A 20,790-nucleotide genomic window follows, 5' to 3' on the forward strand; every position below is an offset into this window, starting at 1 on the left:
ATCATAAGTCAAGATCTAACTATTAAAAGTGTTGTGTATAAACTTTAAAACTTAAAAAATTGTGTATGTGTGCATGCATATCGCTGCTGCAATTGGTTCTGCAGACCTTTCCTCTTCAGCTTTCAAACTTTCTAACATCAGATAGCATTGTCCTGCAGGTCACTCTTTTACTCGCTCTTATCTTTTTGTAATAAGATCACAGAATTATGCTATGTCTGTCTATCACAATGCAAGGCTTTATTGGAATTCATGATAAGCTGGAAAAAGAAACAACTGAAATTAAAAGAACTTGAACATTTTAAAAATGTTTTTTTTTTACTTGTAAGGAAAACAGTCCTAGATTTTGCCTATTTTTGCATTTTTATCCTACCTTCGCTCTATGTGTTCAAGGTGGCTTATGTGGAGGGTCTTCCTCTTTTTATCTTTAGAATGACAATGTTATGATAGACATAGGGTAGTCTTAGCAAAAGTGACTGTCCCAAAGTTATCCACTGAGAATGCAATGGTGTCTCAAACTAGAGACTTGTCATACAGGTGCTTTCAGCAAGATGTTATGCCCGCAAGACTGAAGAACATGATTTGGAAACATTGAAAGCAGTATTGCTCAAAATGGCAGCTTTTAAGATGTATGGACTTTAATCTCCCCCCCTCCTCCCAAGTTCTCAGGGCATCATCATGAGGCATTTTGAGAGCTGGTCCACACATTTTTTAATTGTCAAGTTTGAAAAGCACTTTGACATCCAGATTTCTCTATTGTTTTACACAGGCCATTGCCACTTTTAGAGAATGAAGGGGGGGGGATAGTAAAACTTTATCTTAAATAGTTCTTTGCTGTCATTTTTTGCCAGGAAAAGTAAGAATGGGTAGTGTTCTGGGAATTGGATTAACTGAAAGCAGATAATTGGATGACCATGTTTTACAATGCATGACAAAAACAACAACACATTAGAATAGGATAGGATAGAATATAGAGTTTTTTATTGGTCAAGGGTGATTGGACACACAAGAAATTTGTCTTTGGTATATATGCTCTGTATACATAAAAGAAAAAAAAAGAAAAAATACATTAATCAAGAATCATAAGATACAGTGATAGTCATAGGCAGAGGTGGGCCCCACATAATTTAATAACTGGTTCACCTAGTGCAGAACGAAAAGTGTGTGCGCCTTCTGCACTTGCACACAGCTTCAAACACAATTTCATAGACCCTTGCATAGGTCTTTGGAGATTCAGGATGTTGTCGGATGTAGTGCAGAGTCATATTAACAGCATCATCTGTCAATCTATTTGGTCGGTAGGCAAATTGCAAGGAGTGTAAGAGTGGATCCATGATGGTTTTCAGGAGGGCTAGCACTGGCCTTTTAAAGGTTTTCATAACTACAGATGATAGAGCAACTGGTCTGAAGTCGTTCAGTTCCTTGATGGTTTCTTCAGCACTGGGATGATAGCAGAGCGTTTGAAGCAAGAAGGAAGATAGCATATCTTTAGTGATTTATTAAAGATGCGGATGAAGATGGGGGCCGGTCAAAACAGGCTTTTAAGCAAGGAGTTATCTTGTCTGGGCCTGTTGTTTTTCATGGTTTTTGTTTATGAAACAGACCTTACACCCCATTTTCTATAATCCCCAGAGGTGATGTGCCCAATGTGAGGACCTAACAGCTAAATTATAGGACTTCAGCTCCTAACTATTGCCACTTCAAGGAAGGAATCATGTGACTGCTAAATTTCCCCCTTATTGTTGTATGTTGTTGTCAATGTTTTTGTTTATGATTTGTTCTGTTTTGTTTATGACAATGTTCATTGTTTATGATTTGGATGGACCAACTTTAAAACTTTTCATACACATGATACATATACATCCAGGATATACAAACACATATACGCTATTATTATTAAGAAATCTCTTCCAATATCTGTTAAAACACCAGGACTAAGTGGGTTCCCTATTATGTAGTAGAAAAAAGGTATAGAACATTTGGGGTAAAGAATTTGTCAAATATACAAAGAGATCTTTGATCAGAGAATTTTATCACCAGCATTTAACTAGGCTTATACTACTTTTATACTAAAAGCAGGTAAAAATCATACTTAACACTGTATGTTAATTATGTTTCTCTAAAACTCTTGATTTTGCAATATCTTTTTACTTACCAAGTTTTGGGAGAAAGTATTGGATTATATAACTATGCACAAAAGGAAACCTTTTCAGGTATTTTTTGAATTACATATCTAGTACATGGAAATTGACAACTGAACAAAGTAAATGGATTATTCTATGCCCTTACTATGGCCAAAAAACTGATACACTGCAGTACAGTATTGGAAAGATGTAGGGCTCGATTCTGGCTTTTGGTCCTAAGAAACCCCTCCCACTCTGACCCTGTAACATGTGTTTAATCAGAACCGGAAATCCTGGTACTGTGGAGGCAGATGTAGCCATATGAGGTGAGGGGAGGAAGAAAATGCGTCAAAACGGAAGTCTGATTTTCTTCCGGGTGAGGCATAGGACGCGCAGTACAGGGGCTTCGGCGGACCTTCTCTGCGTTCGGCGGGTTCAGCGTCTACCGAGGTCTTTTTTTTTTTTTTTTGCGGGTGAACCCGAAATATCCGAAATCCGTTGCCATGGCGATGCAAGCGGCCAAACGCGCGAATGTGAGTCGGGCAGAGTGACCGTTTTGAATGCCTCCCCCCTCCCCCTATTTTTTTTTTTTTCTTCCTTCACTTGCCGTCCCTCCCGTTTGCCTTTTGTCGTTTGGGAAAACAAGGGGGAAACGTGAAAGTGATCGGGAAAGCGGCAGTTTTCCCGATTTCGTAGCCGCCCGTCTGGACTAAAATCCCCACAACTCTCCTCTTCTGTGTGATGGGCATTGTAGTCTCCAGACCTTCTCGAGTGTTTCCCCTTTTGAGAAAAGCTTTTTTTGGAATGGCTCCAATGTCGGACCTTGCGCCCCATAAGTAGACTGGGCATGGGCACCCATAACCCTTCTGCCCTTTTGAACGGGGATGAATAGGGGAATAGGAGAACTGATGTCTGGTCTCGGAAGAGTGCTGCTTATGGTAGCAACCAGTAACATCGTAAACACAAACTTAAAATTGGGGATGCTTTTTTGGGTTGGATAGGATAAGGGATTGGATAAGATAGGAATAGGGGATAGGGTAGTAAATAGAATAGGATAGGAAATAGAATGGAAAATAAAATAGAATAGGAAATAGGATTGAATAGGAAATAGAATAGAATGAGAAATGGAATAAAATAGGAAATGAAATAGAAAAGAATAAGAAATAAAAATGGCCAAGTGTGATTGGACACACAAAGAATTTGTCTTGGTATATTTAGGTGGATAGGGTGGGAATAGAGAAGCTTGTGGGCCTCCTCAGCTTTGGTTGTATAGCTTCCCACCAACTGGACTGGGGCGAATGTAATACAGTACTGTGTTATAAAGCACCCTGAGTTCAATGTAACACGTCATTGGCCGCCATGGAGTTCAGTTATTGACACTTAGAACAGGTTATTGTGGGTAGAAGAATGTAATGAATTCAATTGGAATATGTGTATTGAAATAAAATCTGGGAGCAGTTCCATTGCCACACCATCATCCTATTCACTATCACAAAATAGAATGCCTCCCCCTCCAACTATTCCAGCAGTTTATTCAGTGTAGATTTTTAAAATTTTGACAGCTCACAAGGTAATAACAATAAAATATAGTAAAAAACAAAGCAGGATCTGGTTGTTAAAAGAAATCATAGATGTAAACATATCAAATAAAGGACTCTGTCCATTATAGCCCAAGGCCTAGAAGAATAGCCATATTTAAGATTTTCAGTGGATGGAGTGGGGAAAAAGAAGGCACCATAATAAAGCAGCATACTTCCTAGATGCCAATAGATGCATTATTTTATTTGAAGGAACCCAGAATTGTCAACTCAGCTGATTTTGTACTTTTGTACTCAGCTGGCCAAAAATCATGGGAGATACGTGGTCCCTGAAATAATCTGGCCCTGTCCCCTATCTAGATGATATCATAATCTTATCATATTCCAGATGATAAGCAGCACCTTGAATATCACCTAGTTATCAATTTAACAGTGCATTTTGCACAACAGCTATTACAGGGTTCCACTGAGGCTTGCCCATCACTTGCCAGCATCATTGCATCCTGGGCCAGTTGAAGCTTTTGAAGGGCAGACTCAGATCTAGAGTGTTGTACAATAGTAACTTTTCTATGAAGTAATTTGGACAGAGGAATTGTCAGAGGAATGGGTGCACCTCTTCAAACAGCAGTTATGACTCTTAGGGGACTCCCACCTTGGGCACATACACAGTCTCCAGGCACCAGTAAAGGATTTCAATAGTATCACTTTGATATTTACAACTCTGGGTTGTATCATCTCATGTTTAGGGTTGAAAACTATAATTGGGCATCAATAACCTATTTGTAATACTGAATTCCAAAGCTGCAGAAAATCTCATCAAATGTTTTATGTTTATATTAAACAGGAGGGGAGAGAACAGCAAAGCTTTTAAATCAGTAGTAGCTTATCAAAGTTGCCTGTTTCTATCTTCTAAAAGACAGATTCTGGGAACTCTGAAAGTAATATAGTAAAAAGAAGCAAATGTTTATATGTATGTTTATGTTGCTAAAAGTTATGCTTTTTATGTCTAGATCCGTCTACCACCTGAAGTCAACCGAATTTTGTATATCAGAAATTTACCGTATAAAATCACAGCTGAAGAAATGTATGATATTTTTGGAAAATATGGACCTATTCGACAAATCAGAGTGTAAGTCTGTTGTGTATTTGAATAAACTGAACTTCAAATTAGACGTTATGTAGTTATACAAAACAGTGTTTTGGTTGGTAAACAAATCATTACCAGTTTAGTAAAATGGTTTCTATAATAGTGTCAGAGTGCAAGAAACCTCTTAAACCTGGCTTAGCTACTTAGAACTCTTTTGATACGTTAGACACTCTGTAACTAATCTCAATCATCCTAAACCAAAGCAAATTAATTACATTACAGTCAGTGTCACAAAATATGATGGAAATTATGTGTCTGTGATTTATTGTGTAGCACAGTTGAATGTGTAATAAAATGTATTTAAATCAGAGATGAGAAATCTGCTTAGTTTTAGGATTAAATTTTAGCTTTTGTCTTGCCCAGGGCTGCAAACACATGACTAATAAAATTGTGAAGTGACCAGAATGGATAATTTCAGTTTCATCCCATTTATATACTGCCTCAATCTAGGAATTTTTTCCCTGTTAAGGGAGTGATTTACTAGGTCAGAAGGATGCTAGAATATTAAGCGATTTATTTCATCCCTTAATACCTCTAGGTCAGTATAAAAAGTTCTGAAAATGTTAGTTCTATTAATTGTGTGTGTGGGGGGGGGGAAGAATCTGAGGTTTGCAGATAGGATACCGTATGAAGCCTAGTGCCTGCGTATTCTAAATTCATATATCAGCTGAAATGTCAGGAAAAAATGTATTGGTGACAAATGTCATCTCAAAGTTTCAAAATACTGGTTTACTGACATTAAACTTGTTACCTTACAGAGGAAATACTCCTGAGACGAGGGGAACAGCCTATGTAGTCTATGAAGATATCTTTGATGCCAAAAATGCTTGTGATCATCTGTCAGGATTCAATGTGTGCAACAGATACCTTGTCGTTTTGTACTACAATGCAAACAGGGCAAGTATAATCTTAAAGCATATCAATTCTTTAAATCTGCTGTCTTTTTCCCTTTTGATGGGAATATTATGGAGACCCTCAATTTCCTTTTCGGATATTCTAACTAGGGAGATTTTATCTGTAGCAAACTGAAGGATCTAGTCTGAGAAGTGAGGTGGCGTTTTGTACATTATCATATATTCTGAAATGTATTTTAAAAAAAAGCTCCACACATAGTTTTCCAAAAGAAAATCATCTCTTCAAAAAGAAAAAGAAAAACCAACCTCCTGTATAAAGGTCCATTTATAGTATATATGCATTATTGCTTTCTTACTATATTTTGATTATTTTTAATTATAGATTATAAATCCTTGATATGGAAGTAGTATTGGGAATAAAAGCCGATATATGTAGTAATTAGGTTTCTGAGTTTCATATTTCTTTCAGCTTTAATACATCATTGCTAAAATCTGTGAATGCTTGTAGCATGTTGTAATAGTTTCAATCAATCTTAAAAACTATTTCTTAATGTTTTGGTGAATGTTAAGGATATTTTTGTAAAACATGACCATAGATGTTGCTGACTTGCTGAGTGGGGAGGCCAATAATTGGAGATTTCTATGTCAGTAGAGAAGAATTTCCTATTCCAAAAACTTAGTTTTATACTAAATAAAGAAAAGGAACAAATACTTTCTCCTCCTTTCACTAGAATTCATTTGCTATAATTATTAGACTAGTACTTAAAGGATGAAAACATTTTTTTTTTGCTGACTACTCCTTTGCATACAGGATTTACTCTTCAATAACTAAGACTACAGAATAGCTGTTGCTTTTCATATTTTTTCTACTGCTTATAACTAATAGTTGACCATACCATTTTAATTTACCAGTCTAGGGTCTTAATATTGCTTATTCCTGACATAATTAACTATTGACATATCTCCAAGATAAAAAATGTATAGAAACTATGTGATTGCATTATATTAAAAGAGAACTAGAGACAAGCAAAGATTGCAGGGTAACTTTGTGTAAAGGAGTAAAACTGAATCTTAGTGTAGATTTTCCTTTTTATTTAATGTTCTCCAAAGTTTAACAGTCATGTTTAGTCTACCAGCAGTTCTGTCTATAGCCTTCCAAAGAGGTTTATAAAAATTAAACGCCTTAAAGAAAACACCTACCAGCTTGTTTATTCTATCTAGCTTAACTGTTTGTGGTGTATAAGTGGTCTCAAAGTGCCATGTATCACAAGCATTTCACAAACCTGCAAAGAGACGTAGAAGAGCATGTTGTAACATGTCATATCTTACCCTCAATTTCACCTTTTTCAAGAAGTTCATGTATGAGTTGTACTGTATAGTTAAATCATAAAACCATTTTGATGGTAAATAACCTGAATTGCACAAGATTATCTATTCTATTCCCAAAGTGAAATTGGCTTAAATGTTTTTTGCATTCATAATATGTTGCTTTCAATATTTATCTTTGTCCTGTGACAGGCATTCCAAAAAATGGATACGAAGAAGAAAGAAGAACAGCTCAAGCTTCTGAAGGAAAAATATGGAATAAACACAGATCCACCAAAATAAAACTCTTCCTAAAGAACTGGTTGTTTTATATTTGTAGAAAAACATCAGTGTTTCTGGGCCAGATGTCACCCCCAAATGTGGACAGCTGGTATATGAAGCATTGGTCATTCTAATTCCTCATTTGATTGCATAACCATCTTGATTATTCTCACCTTTGGAAGGATTACTCACTGCTGTATAATAATGATTGGCATTTGGATATTGAAATTATCTAAGGCATTAGAATAACATTTTCCTACAACAAACCATATTAATATCACTTTTTAAGCCATTAGATTCAGTGGAATGTGTAAAATAGTTTGATTTGTAAAGGAGAAGCATGCATATTTTAAAATATAACTATACTTCCTAAGTATAGTTCATAACTTGTCTGCTTTGCATAATGTGTTAAAAAAACCTGATGTACTTTAAACATTGTAAACATTTTTGGGAGGCTGCAGGAAGAGAAGTGAGGAAGCGAAAAATCCTTGTCCCAAGAGGCTCAGAAATTTTGTTTCAGAGTTCCATTGTTGACCTGTAGAAATCCTCTTCTGTGTCTTTTCTGTTGCAATGTGCTAAACCAAGAATCTGACAGCATTTGAAAAAAATAAAGTTTGATCATATTAATTGGTTCAAAGAAGAAAAAAGTTTTGGATTGTGTAGACATGTAATCGGAATTTTCTTTGCTAAAATATAGAGAAATATTGAGCTTTGCTATTGTATTGCTTTTGGGGTTTTTTTATAAGTGAGGGATAACACTTGCATTCAGATGCAGTAGAGATTAAATATTTGTTTAACCCTTGTATAATGTCTTTATTTTTTAGAAATAGGTTTATGTTTTTAATAAAGTAAGTTTATTGGGTCGTTAAAAGAACAGTTATGTGATTTTCTGACTAAATGATTTTACATTTGTTTCAAGTGTTATAATTTGCTACATACGCTAATTTTGTGTAGTTTTGATTTTTTTTTTGTTTGTTCTTAAAGTAGTGCTCTTTGAATAAATACCCAGGCCCATTTTATTTATACTCTAAAAAGGCTTTTGTAGCTTTGTGCTGTGTTCTCACTGAGAACAAAGTCAAAGCTGAAAAACTTTAGGTTTGAACCTTCTTAAGTTAGAAATCCTCAAGGCTGGGTAAGGTGTAATTTTACTTGTTCCTTTCTTGCATTATCCTATGATTAATTTTCCTGTGGCAAGTTGGCCATGGCTAGCAGTACCGTGGCAGCATTTTGATATCACCAAAAAGCTTGGAAATTCACAGATATCATTCAAATATCTAAACAGTGGTTGCATCTTGGTTTGGGTTGTTTGCAATAGCACAACATACATCTTGCTCCATACCATGCCCTGCTTGTAGATATGATGTATCTCAAATTCTTACAACTTGTGAAACCAAACCAGAGACTTGACCTTTCATTTGTCTGATTTAAGGATCCTATTTCTGGTCTAGTTTTATGAGTGAGGTGAAATAATTAGAATGAAATGGGGAGCAAATGTCTGGAGGTCTAACTGTATAAGATTACTCGAGACTGCTGCAACTTAGTATCACTGTACAAATAGCTTAGCTAAAAACTATGGAAGAGTTAGTATAAATGCAATTCATTTCTCACTTGCTTTTGTAGCAACACTTTAAAAAACGTACAATTATGTCTAGAAAATAGTGTATCTTTGTCATCCTTTAATATAAAATACAGTTCCCTTAAATCTATATAATGTATATAATACAGCATAAAATACAAAGGTCTATGGCCGGGGTGCCAAACTCATGCTGCCATCACATGATGTATTGGGCCGAGAGTTTGATAGCCCTGGTCTACGGAATTAAAATGTGTGCATTTTAATATTTAGACAATATTAAATATTTGTCTTTTAAAAAGTAGTGTCCATATTCTCAACTTTTATCTAATTTTGATAGCATATGCAGAGGTTTATGCTGCTATAAATTCTAGCAACCTAAGTTTGAGAAATAAGTTTAAGATTAAAAGTTGAAAGTGGTTTCTACTACTCATACTTAGGAAGTGGATAGGTTTGAATACTCAAACTAGGTGATGATGAATTAGAACTTTCTAATTCTAATGAATTAGAATTAGACTGAGCAATGACTTGTTTTGAAATAAGTTTTTATGTTCACAACTGCGATTGGCCCTTCCACTCTTCCATTTCTACTAGTTAAAATACATTACATGTACTAAGAAGTACCATGAGAAACCAGACATATATTACACAATTTTGTGGCCACCTCCCTCCTTCACATACTCTGTGTCAGTATAATGAATACATCCCAACTTCTATTCAGGAGGCAAGAAACATTTTATGGGGAAGATTCCAGAAGCAAAAGGAACTACTGTATTCTTTCTTCAGGATGCCATCTTTTTCTCTCTGAGGTGTAAATTCCCCCTTCAGCAAGTGCTACTTTAAGAAGTTCCTTAATCTAAAGGTGACAACTAAACTAGAACAGATTTCTCTGTAAACCCTCTATGATCTTTGATATGCAGACTTTGAAGTTATTGATAGGAATGTGCATAATTCAAATCTAAGCTTTATATCTGGATTTATGGGCTGCAGGATTTTGGTTGGTAAGATTGATTCATTCAACAACAAACAACACAATAGATCCTTGTATTGGCTTGACAGTAGTTTAAAACAAGAGAAAGGCAACAGAGAAAATATCAATACTTTATTTTTCTGGAAAGTTTTCACATGATGTGTTAATTAAAACAGCTGCAAGTGGAACAGCTTGAGAAAAAAGTGGCAGCGCAGGTAAGTTGGTTTGGCTAATGCCCACTTGTGTACATGATGTACACTTGTTTTCTGAGCACCTGTGTTCCTTTAGTGGATTATAAGGCAGTGGTTCTTCAACAAGTAAAATCTGTATATAGCTTTCAACTATATATATAATTCTAATCACAATTTTGAAACTTCACGTGCAAAATAAAATGTACAACTTCCATTCCATAGCAAAGAAGCAACTAAACAAATACCAATAATTTTTTTTTTAAAAAAGGGAAAGGAACTAGGGAAAACAACTTCATAAGCATTATTGGCATGACAACTTGAGTGAAGATATAAATTTCAGTGAGATTTCTTCCATTAAAAAGAATGGAGAAAGAGCATCGATTAACAGATTTTTTAAAATTATTAGTCCCAATTTCATTCTATCCTGAGCAGTTCCACATCAAAAATCAAAGTAGCATTTGGTGGGATAACTCCAGGATGACCTGTTGTTCCATATGCCATATCAGGTGTACAAGTTAGCTTTGCCCTTTGTCCAAGGCTCATCTGGCATTAGATGGTATGAAAAAGAAAAGAAAAAGTTTTAAAATGTTGAGAGCTCAAAGTCCCAGGATGTATCAAGTTTTAAAACTGGCAATAACAGTTAAAGTTCTATACCTCAAATCATGAGATCAAAAAGAAGTTCATATTTTTATTTAAAATTTTTAAAATTAAAATTTTAAATTTTATTTCCTACCAATTTTGAACCAAAATATACTTCAAGCATGTAAGCCAAAAATATAGGTAGAATTCTTAAAGCCTCATCTCCACTGTTCCCAGGCCAGAATCTCATGCCCGTTCATCCATCAAACAACGTTCAAGTTCAGTCACTGTAGGAAGAATACGGTGGTACCTCTACTTCCGAACTTAATTAGTTCCGTGACCAGGTTCTTAAGTAGAAAAGTTTGTAAGAAGAAGCAATGTAAAAGCAAATGCGTGTGACTGGGGAAACCACCGGGAGGGTGGAGGCCCTGTTTCCTCCCAGGAGATTCCTAGAGAGGCCCCATGGAGGCTTTCCCTGTCTTTTCCGGTTACAATTTCGGAGGCTCGGGTTTGTAAGTGGAAAATGGTTCTTGAGAAGAGGCAAAAAAATCTTGAACACCTGGTTCTTATCTCAAAAACTTCATAAGTAGAGGCGTTCTTAGGTAGAGGTACCACTTTATAGCAATTGGCAGAATGGTAGGAAAGGATACTTGGGCTCACTTCTTTTCTATGGTAAAAATAAAAGTATTTTCAAACTCTCAGATGAATGTTCTGGTGGAAGAGGGTAATTGATGCAGTAATATACTTATACTGTATAAGCACTTGGTAGTCTATCTGAGTCAGTCTGGTCTAGCGGTTAACCCACCCAGCTAGAAATTGGGAGATAAGTGACTTCTAGTCCCACCCTAGACACAAAGCTGGCTTGGTGAGTTTGGGCCACTTCCTCTCTGTACCCATTTAATTTGGTATTCAACAAACCACTAGGTGGAGACAACAGGTAGCTGTTAGAAGCAAACACCTACAGAAGTGACTAAGAAGCTTGCTCTTATATAAATCCTAACAGGATTAAATAGGTCCCTTCATAGAAGAGGGTATTCTAAGTTGCCTACATAAAGAAAGTGGGGAACAGGGAAGCTCATATTAAGCAGAGTAAATATTGGCTGCTGTCAATTTAGTTAACTTCTCCCAGTTAGTACAGAATGCCCTAAATTCATAAGGCACTTCTACGTTCATTTGGAAAACTTTAGGATGCAGAAATGGTGCATGGGCTATTCAGTTTCCAAGCTTACATTTTATTCTCTTCAAAAGTGTTTCATATGAAACTGTGGTCCCAAAAGTAGAAGCAGGGGTGGATTAAAACAATTGTAGGAACAAAAGGGGGAAATTATATAAAACAGAGGAGAATCTGAGCAGAAAAACCAAAGGGGGGGAAAAGCAAAAAATTAAAAATGTTATGGTTATCTAATGCTTATCTGAAGCATCCTGTTGAATACACTGGATTTACTTAAAAATAAATATGCCTTAGAGCTGTTTGTCTATCTGTATTAATTTTAACGTACCAACACACACATTGCAGAGATTCTAAATGCATATCCTTTTCCCCGCTCTTTCATTTATGACACTGTTAGCATTATTACTGTGGTTTTTTCTAGCCAGAAAACATAAATTCTCTTACCTGTGCAGCTCCTTCTTCAAATCCTTTAATGACTTCTTGTCTACCAACCTTGAACCTGAAAGGCTTGTTTCGATCTCTGGAGGAATCAAACTTCTTTCCATTCTGTAGCATTCCTGTCAAAGCAACATAAACATTTCCTAGTGTTGTCAGGTCCAAGTTAACAATAGGAAGAGGCATGCCTCAGTCTAAACAAAATGGACATGTTCATTGCAAGGAAGACTGGGTATAGGATAAGCCTCTAATAGAGGCTTCCGCTTCTAACAGAGGACCAAGCTAAGATTAAAAAAGGAATTAAGATCCTAAGGCAGTGTTTTCTTATCCTTGGAAACTTAAAATTGCATGGACTTCATCTTCCAGAATTCCTCTGTCAGCATTCTGAGAATTAAAAGCATCCATACTACTTCAACTTGCCAAGATTGAGAAAACTGGCCCAAGAAATCTTGAAAACTCTAGGTAGGAAATGCTGGTGGAATCTACAGTGGTAGCAGTCAGGCCTGCTTACAGATGAATACCAAAAGGATTGGTATCCCTCCATCTTTCCACTTATTTATAAGAATATGTCACCTCTACATTAGAATCAAAGTATCTGCTCCATGGATTATGGCAGTGTTTCCCAACCTTGGCAACTTGAAGATATCTGGACTTCAACTCCCAGAATTCCTTAGCCAGCATTCACTGGCTGGGGAATTCTGGGAGTTGAAGTCCAAATATCTTCAAGTTGCCAAGGTTGGGAAACACTGGATTATGGAATAAAATGGAATGGAGGATGGCATTTATTTGTGTCAATTGAAACTTATTTCAGGTCAAATTAGGATTCTTTGGGGAAAATTGGAAGGGTACCCATACTTTGAGGTATTGCATCAATGCACAGTATATACAGTCCCAGGTCAGTTAATGTTAGACCACATATCATGTACGCCCCCCCCCCCCCCCCCGTTTGATTTAATTTACCTTCCAGTTCTATTCTGTTGCAAGGTATATTTCCTTGCAGTATTTTAAATAGGACTGTCATTATACTTCAAGTGCCAGAGTGGAAAGGAGCAGCAAAATTTCTCACTTTTATGTAACCACCCTCTGCCAGTACCGCTGCCTGATAAGATCCCAGTGTCATTCAGACCGATTGGCAAGCAAAGCAGCTTTAGCAAGGTATCCAGTTACAAATGAACAAGATGATCTTTTACTGTTCAAGGGAAAAGGTGACATAAACACAAGGCTAAAAGAAAGTCTACAACCCCAAGGAAACTCTTCCAAATGGGGATTTGTTTTGGTTTCTTTCTTTCTTCCTTCCTTCCTTCCTTTCTTCCTTCCTTTCTTTCCTTCCTTCCTTCTTTATTTCCTTCTTTCTTCCTTTCTTTCTTTCTTTCCTTCCTTCTTTCTTTCCTTCTTCCTTCCTTCCTTCCTTCCTTTCTTTCTTTCCTTCTTTCGGATTTTTTTCCTAACTCTTCTCCTAAAGAAGAGCACATTTCTCTACAGCAACTTATGAAACAGATTAGGCTCAGGGATGCTGACTGGATACGAACATTGGGCAAAAATCGTAATTTGATTGGTTTGATTTTGGCTTAGAGCAACATATTATTTAGGGGTCCAAACAAGGCCACCCTGCGAACGAAGTTTATGTGCCTGCTGCAACTTCTTTACTATATCTTAATTAAAATATGTTTTTTCCCTGAGGCTGCATAGCTACTGTGTCAATCCAGTAAAAGGCACAGAGCTACCAGCAGTTTCAACAAAGGTGGTCATTCTGAGTCCAAAGAACCTGGTGCCCATTTAGATATGAACACTTTGTATTATAATTCCCATCCCTCTGTAATATTTTCTAGTACAAGTAAACTTCCTGATTCTTTCATGATGGCAAAAGGCTCATGTCCTAACGCAGCAAAGTTTCCCAAACCACCCTCCATTTGGTCAGAGATTATTATTGTGGAATGCAGGGGTTCGTTCCGCCAGACATAACAATACTTCTATAGTGTCAAAAGTTCACTTTCAAATACATCTGTACGTAAACATTACACCAGAAGTCTGGAAGATTATCTAAGTACTTCTTGGCAAAGCTTCAATGAACTTCAATGCTCTCCTTAGCGAGATATTACGTCCATCCTACTACTCTCCCATAAACCCCATTTTACCCATGTTTTTCTGATGTTGAAGTCCTATAAACATTGGCTTTAGTCAAAACAAGAAGCCTACAGCTTCTTGGATATTTTGTGTACATGCACACATACACACACTTATTTTCTGGACAATTTCATTTTGCTTTGTAGGAATATGTTGATATGCTGGCCACTGTTTGGATGATTCATTGCAGATACCTCTTTCCATTACAAGATAAAATTCTGACTGTGGTCTCCCAGAGTTTTCAAAATAATTTTGTAACCTCTCCCAGACTTCAAGCGGCAGTGGCCTTTTCATGAAGAATCTCCTTGAATGGCATCTGTTTCTTTTGAGCAAGGCCTAAAGTATCTCTAGAACCCATACAGTGAGAATGTCACTCTGATAAGAGAAGTCAATGTTTATAAAATGTATATGCATTTAAACCCGCCCTCGTTGTCTAATGAAATATTCAAAGTCACTGGCCAAATATCCCTTCAATTCAGTTGACTGACTTTGGGGGCAATTATTATTTCAGTGTCTCAAACTGCGTGTTGGATGATTTTTCATGCCACAGATAAACCGACACCACTACTGTAATTAATAATAGATGAATGATTAATGAGATGGTAAAAAATGTTTGCAATGTATGTATGATATGTTTGTGTATAAGTCTGCTTTAATAACGGTTTTTTTAAAAAATGTTTTAAAATTATTAGATTTGTCTTGAATTGTTTTATTGTTGTGAGCCACCCCGAGTCTACGGAGAGGGGTGGCATACAAATCTAATAAATAAATAAATAATAAATTGATTGCAACATAATCTCATCCATCCTAGCAAAACTACTTCATTATGGAAGTTAGTTCAACTCATCAGGAAAATATTATAGGCCAGTGATGGTGGACTTTTTTTTCCTCGGGTGCCCAAAACGCACACATGTGTACTATCATGCGTGCACCTGTTCCCACATCCATAATTCAATGTCCCCCATGTTGTCCCATTTGCTGACTTCCGGTGGGCCTCGTAGGCCTGTTTTTCTCCCTCCCTAGGCTCCAGAGGCTTTCCTGGAGCTTGGGGAGGGCATTTTCACCCTCCCAGAGGCCAAAAACGCCCTCCCAGAACCACCGCACAAGTCAAAAATCAGCTGGCCAATGTGCACTGGAGCTGAGCCAGGGCAACAGCTCACATGCAGGTAGATATGGCTTCACGTGTCACCTGTGGCACGCCTGCCATAGGTTTGCCCCCACTGTTATAGCCTAACTACTATTGTTTTCATTCTCCTATTCATTTTTTTTCTCAAACTAATGCCACCACTAGAAGAAATTCAACTCTCCAAGTTAAATAGAAAATAATCATTACAGAAAAGAAAATACTTCAGTCTGGTTGGCAAATATGATACGAGGCAGGCTGGTCTACATTTTTTTACAAGCGTTGTGACAGCAGGAAGACCTGAATGCATTCGCTCCTTAGTTCCCCACGAACTATGATTTAAACCAATTTTCTCTCCAACTGCGTTGGTTAGTGCAGAAAGTAAGTAAAAGTAGGAGAAAATGATAGAATGCAGAATGCAAGGCAAAAAAAAAAGGATCTCTCTCCTTATTTTTTGTTATATCAAAAATTGACATTAGTCATTGCCCTGTAACTGAGCAGCACCTCATGCATGATCAAGGAAACCTTACTGCATTGCTCCTTTCATGCCTTGCAGCCCATCTGGGTTAATTAGGGTTTTCTAATCATGGGAACACAATTTAGAGCATTCAACTACATTATGAGATATTGCTGCACCAAAGATCTGCTGATGCCTCAGGCAGGCACCCTCAGGACTTATGGCTTAGTTGAAAAATTAAACGGCCAGCAGATACTATGAACATCTGCCAAACCCTAATATAGCTGCAGCTGTTTTGAGCTATAATCTAAAACCTTGTAAAGGCATGCGATATGGACAGTTTTGCCTTTATTCGAACACGTGTTTTGCGGATCGAGGGAACTGTCTGCTCCCGATTTTACAAGATTTTCATTTCCTTCTCAATCCTGATCAGGCCCCATAAATGCAGTAAAACATTTTGCGGCTTGTTATTTGGGGAATGTCTAACTCTGCCCCTGCTATTAATAGCTCTTGCTACGAGCCTGTCACGATTTTGAAAACCCAATATGGCTTTGGCTTCAGAATTGCTCATCATCTCCAACGCAGACAGTCACAGAGTGCAATTTTTTTATTTTTTTTTGGCAAGGCTTGCAAGTTAATTGCCGTTTCCTATGTCCTCCTTTAACCAATGCAGCACGTAGGATCTTAGACTGTGGCAGAGGCATGGACTGCCTGGATACCGTTCATTTCAGAGACGCAAGTCAGCAATCTGGCAGGCTTGGACCGAGCACGATATCTGCAATGAATATTACGGAGACTCTGTCATTTTGATATTGAGAGTTAGTGGGCTGCTTTCAGATCCATGTAGCTTTTTTCAAACCAAGGAATACTCGGTGCATTTTGTATTCAGAAGTTACCTGCGCGTCATTTGTAGGCTGGTATGCGTGGTTCTCTATAGCAGTGTTTCCCAACCTTGGCAACTTGGAGATATCTGGACTTCAACTCCCAGAATTCCCCAGCCAGCATTCGCTGGCTGGGGAATTCTGGGAGTTGAAGTCCAGATATCTCCAAGTTGCCAAGGTTGGGAAACACTGCTCTATAGGATAAAGCTTACTTTATTATGATTGTGTATAAATGGATATGCATAAAATAGAGGGAAAAACGGGACAATGGAAAGATATGTTATATTGTAAATAGATATGTGAATTGTAAAGTATGAAATTTGGATGTGGATTTATGAAAAAATGTTAAGAAAAAAGCAATAAAAATAAATTAAAAAGAGAAGGAAAAAAAGAGAAAAGAAATTAAAAGGTGATATGTGGAAAAATAATCAGAAAATATTGAGAGCACTTATTTTATGCAGTACTCCAACCACCAATGCATTCATCACAAGAAAAACCAGAAAAGATACATAACATGCAACATTCTCATTTTTAGTCTTTAACTCCTTTTTTGCTTACCAAAATACCTGGATCAGTCTAAAGCTAAAAACCTGCAACAAGAAAGAGGGTTGCTGAATAGTCCTTCTAAATCTTTTGCATCAAAAATAAAAGCAGATTTCTTACTAAACCATTCATTTTTGCTCCAGCTTGTATAGATCACTGCCTATGGCTTGGGTGAGGAATCTTTTGGCTTGCCTGAGCTACATTGAGTGAAAAGGTCTTAGGCTGCATAAAATCTATGTAAAATACACGTAGTCCTCAACTTTCAACCACAACTGAGCCCAAAGTTTATGTTTTGCGAAGTTAAAAATTTGCTAAACGAGCATTGTCCCATTTTATGACTTTGCATGCCATGTTTGTTAATTGAATCGCTGGGGTTGTTAAATCAGTAATACAATTGTTAAGTGAATCTGGTTCCCCCACTGACTTTGCGCATCAAGAGGTCCCAAAGGGGGATCTCGTGACCCTGGGACACTGCAACTGTCATAAATGTGAGTCAGTTGTCAAACAAATGTAAATCACATGACCATGGTGATGCTACAAAGGTCGTAAGTGTGACATATGGTCATAAGTCACTTTTTTTCAGTGCCGTTGTTTCACTGAATGGTCACTAAATCAACTGTTGTTAGCCAAAGACTGCCTGTTGTTAATGCATATAAATTGCATAATGTTGAAAGTTTACAATCTTGTGGGGCTGCGCTGTTAGCTGTTCAGGGCTGCATGTGGCCCACTGGCTAGACATGCCTAATATGGACTATGCTCCTCCTTAGACACGAAATGAAAATGTTTGCCATGCTCAACTTATTATATGCTTTAGCCAAGCCACCGTCTCTTAGCTTAACACTTCCCTTTCTGCAGTAAACATACTGAAATTCAATATACACTGCTCAAAAAATTAGGGGGAACACTTAAAAAACAGAATATAACTTCAAGTAAATCAAACTTCTGTGAAATCAAATTGTCCACTTAGGAAGCAACATTGATTGACAGTCCATTTCACATGCTGTTGTCCAAATAAAATAGTTGTGCAAATGAAATATTCAATGAGAATATTTCATTCATTCAGATCTAGAATGTGTTGAGTGTTCCCTTTAATTTTTTGAGCAGTATATTTTTTAACTTGTTTCCAACTTGATATTATGTCTATATTTATATATGTATGTAATTTGTGGTCATAACATTTACCTGGTCAAGTGCCCAGAGATCTCTGGTTACTAATTGGCACAGTAAAGCAGTTATTGCATTATATGTAATTGAATTATAATTGTTATGCTTCGTTTATTATTGAATTCTACAGGTACTCTTCAGAAACACCATGCAGTCTGGGAAAATGCAAACTTTATTTTTATTCCTATGGTAATGAGCAGCTGCTACTCAGTTCTTTATTGATTGAGTAAATTCCAGGTATGGGGCCAAGTGAGCCACGGGGATTATTCTGAGATATACTACCCATGTTAATGTTCTGTATGATGTTGCAAAATACCGAATGACCTGTTGCATTTAATCAATTTGTGTACAGTGATCCCTCGATTTTCGCGATCTCGATCTTCGCGAAACGCTATATCGCGATTTTTCAAAAAATAATAAATTAAAAATATGTGCGCGGTTGACGCCCGATGACGTCACGCGTCATCACCAAACTGACGTCTGCCATTGCTGGTTGGCCGAAATCTCGGCCAATCAGCTTTGCCATTGCAATAAGTTTGCCCGGCAACGGTGATACAGCAAAATTTCAGCCAATCAGTGTTGTCATTGCAAACATTTCGCCCGACAATGCTGATGGACAGAAATCTCGGCCAATCAGTGTTGTTTGCTCAGCGTGCTTTGCTTTGAAACTTTTGGAACTTTTCGAACTGTTGGAGCTGTTGGAACTTGTGAACACTTCTTGGAAGATGGCTCCTAAACGATGCATGCGGAGTGGAGGCGGCGATGCTAAAAAGAGCAGGAAGATGCTGACAATTAAGGAGAAGATTGAACTGTTGGACATGCTGAAAGCGGGACGTTCTAATGTAGATGTTGGTCGGCATTATGGGATCAACGAATCGACTGTGCGATACATTCGGAAAGACGAAAAGAAGATAAGGCAAACTTCTCTGATAACATTCAACAAGGCTGCAAAAAGAATGGTGACGCCTAGAAACAAATGCCTTATGAAGATGGAAGCTGCTTTGTCCGTGTGGGTACAAGACTGCCGCAAAAAGAGCATTGCTTTGGATACGAACACTATACGAACCAAGGCGCAGCAACTGTACAACCATCTTGCAGACACAGAAGGAGGCGATGCAGATGAGGGAAACCCAGGTGAGGGCTGGGTTTTTTTATTCTGTCATTATTTAAGTGTTTTTTAAGGAAGGAGGGAAGGAAGGAGGGAGGGAAGGAGAGAAGGGATGGAAGGAGGGAGGGATGGAAGTAGGGAGGGAGGGAGGGATGGAAGGAGGGAGGGATGGAAGGAAGGAGGGATGGAAGGAAGGAGGGATGGAAGGAGGCAGGGAGGGAAGGAAGGAGGGAAGGAGGGAGGGATGGAAGGAAGGAGGGATGGAAGGAGGGAGGGATGGAAGGAGGGAGGGATGGAAGTAGGGAGGGAGGGATGGAAGGAGGGAGGGATGGAAGGAAGGAGGGATGGAAGGAAGGAGGGATGGAAGGAGGCAGGGAGGGAAGGAAGGAGGGAAGGAGGAAGGGATGGAAGGAAGGAGGGATGGAAGGAGGGAGGGATGGAAGGAAGGAGTGAAGGAAGGAGGGATGGAAGGAAGGAGGGAAGGAAGGAGGGAAGGAGGGAGGGATGGAAGGAAGGAGGGATGGAAGGAGGGAGAGATGGAAGGAAGGAGGGAAGGAAGGAGGGAAGGATGGAAGGAAGGAGGGAAGGAAGGAGGGAAGGAAGGAAAAAGCCGAGAAGCCGTTGCCACAAGCGCTGCTGAAGGAGGACTCATGCCCCAAGAAAGCCGGTGAGAGGGGCGAATCGGGCGGGCGGGGGGTAGCGGAGAGGAGCCCGGAGGCGCTGGGGGGGGGTGGCCGGCATGAAAAACAACCATTGCCAGCCTCCGAACTGTCGTCGCTCCACCATCTGCACATGCGCGGCCATGGAAAAAGGGTGCGCATGCGCAGATGGTGTTTTTACTTCCGCACCGCTATATCGCGAAAAATCGATTATCGCGAGGGGTCTTGGAACGGAACCCTCGCGATAATCGAGAGATTACTGTATTAGCCTTTAATCTTTCATAGGCAGGAAATATATTTATTTATTTATTTATTAAATTTATATGTCGTCCAACTCCCAAAGGACTCCGGGCAGTTTAAGAACAGAATAAAATCTTAAAAACATCTTAAGTATTAAAATAATTTAAACCCATACATATCATTCCATGGCTGGATCTCGCCGATTATAACCGCAAGCTCAACGGCACCAGGCCTGCCAGAAAAGCCAGGTCTTAATTGCTTTTTGAAAGGCTAACAGGGTGGGGACAGTCCTGACCTCTGGAGGTAATTGGTTCCAGAGAACTTGG

The 20,790-nt window shown here is 38.2% G+C and overlaps 3 protein-coding genes across 3 annotated transcripts in view; 1 reads left to right on the forward strand and 2 right to left on the reverse strand.

Moving 5' to 3' along the window:
* Window positions 1-14,825, reverse strand: part of VPS36 (vacuolar protein sorting 36 homolog) — a 353,187-nt gene extending 338,362 nt beyond the window's left edge. The window contains exon 1 of the mRNA XM_070732790.1: window positions 14,821-14,825. The gene's annotated coding sequence lies outside the window, so the exon portion shown is untranslated. The remainder of the gene's footprint in view (window positions 1-14,820) is intronic.
* On the forward strand, window positions 2,416-8,117 carry SF3B6 (splicing factor 3b subunit 6). Its single transcript, XM_070732782.1, has 4 exons — window positions 2,416-2,653; window positions 4,669-4,787; window positions 5,564-5,702; window positions 7,178-8,117. The coding sequence occupies exons 1-4, from the start codon at window positions 2,624-2,626 to the stop codon at window positions 7,265-7,267; spliced, it is 378 nt and encodes a 125-aa protein (XP_070588883.1). The 5' UTR covers window positions 2,416-2,623; the 3' UTR covers window positions 7,268-8,117.
* FKBP1B (FKBP prolyl isomerase 1B) overlaps window positions 9,907-20,790 on the reverse strand; it is a 39,322-nt gene continuing 28,438 nt past the window's right edge. The window contains exons 3-4 of the mRNA XM_070732793.1: window positions 12,175-12,287; window positions 9,907-10,523 (exon numbers count right to left, since the gene is read on the reverse strand). Coding sequence (XP_070588894.1) covers window positions 10,395-10,523; window positions 12,175-12,287 — 242 coding nt within the window. The 3' untranslated portion in view covers window positions 9,907-10,394. The remainder of the gene's footprint in view (window positions 10,524-12,174; window positions 12,288-20,790) is intronic.

This window comes from Erythrolamprus reginae, chromosome 1, assembly GCF_031021105.1.
Source record: "Erythrolamprus reginae isolate rEryReg1 chromosome 1, rEryReg1.hap1, whole genome shotgun sequence".
NCBI lineage: Eukaryota > Metazoa > Chordata > Lepidosauria > Squamata > Dipsadidae > Erythrolamprus > Erythrolamprus reginae.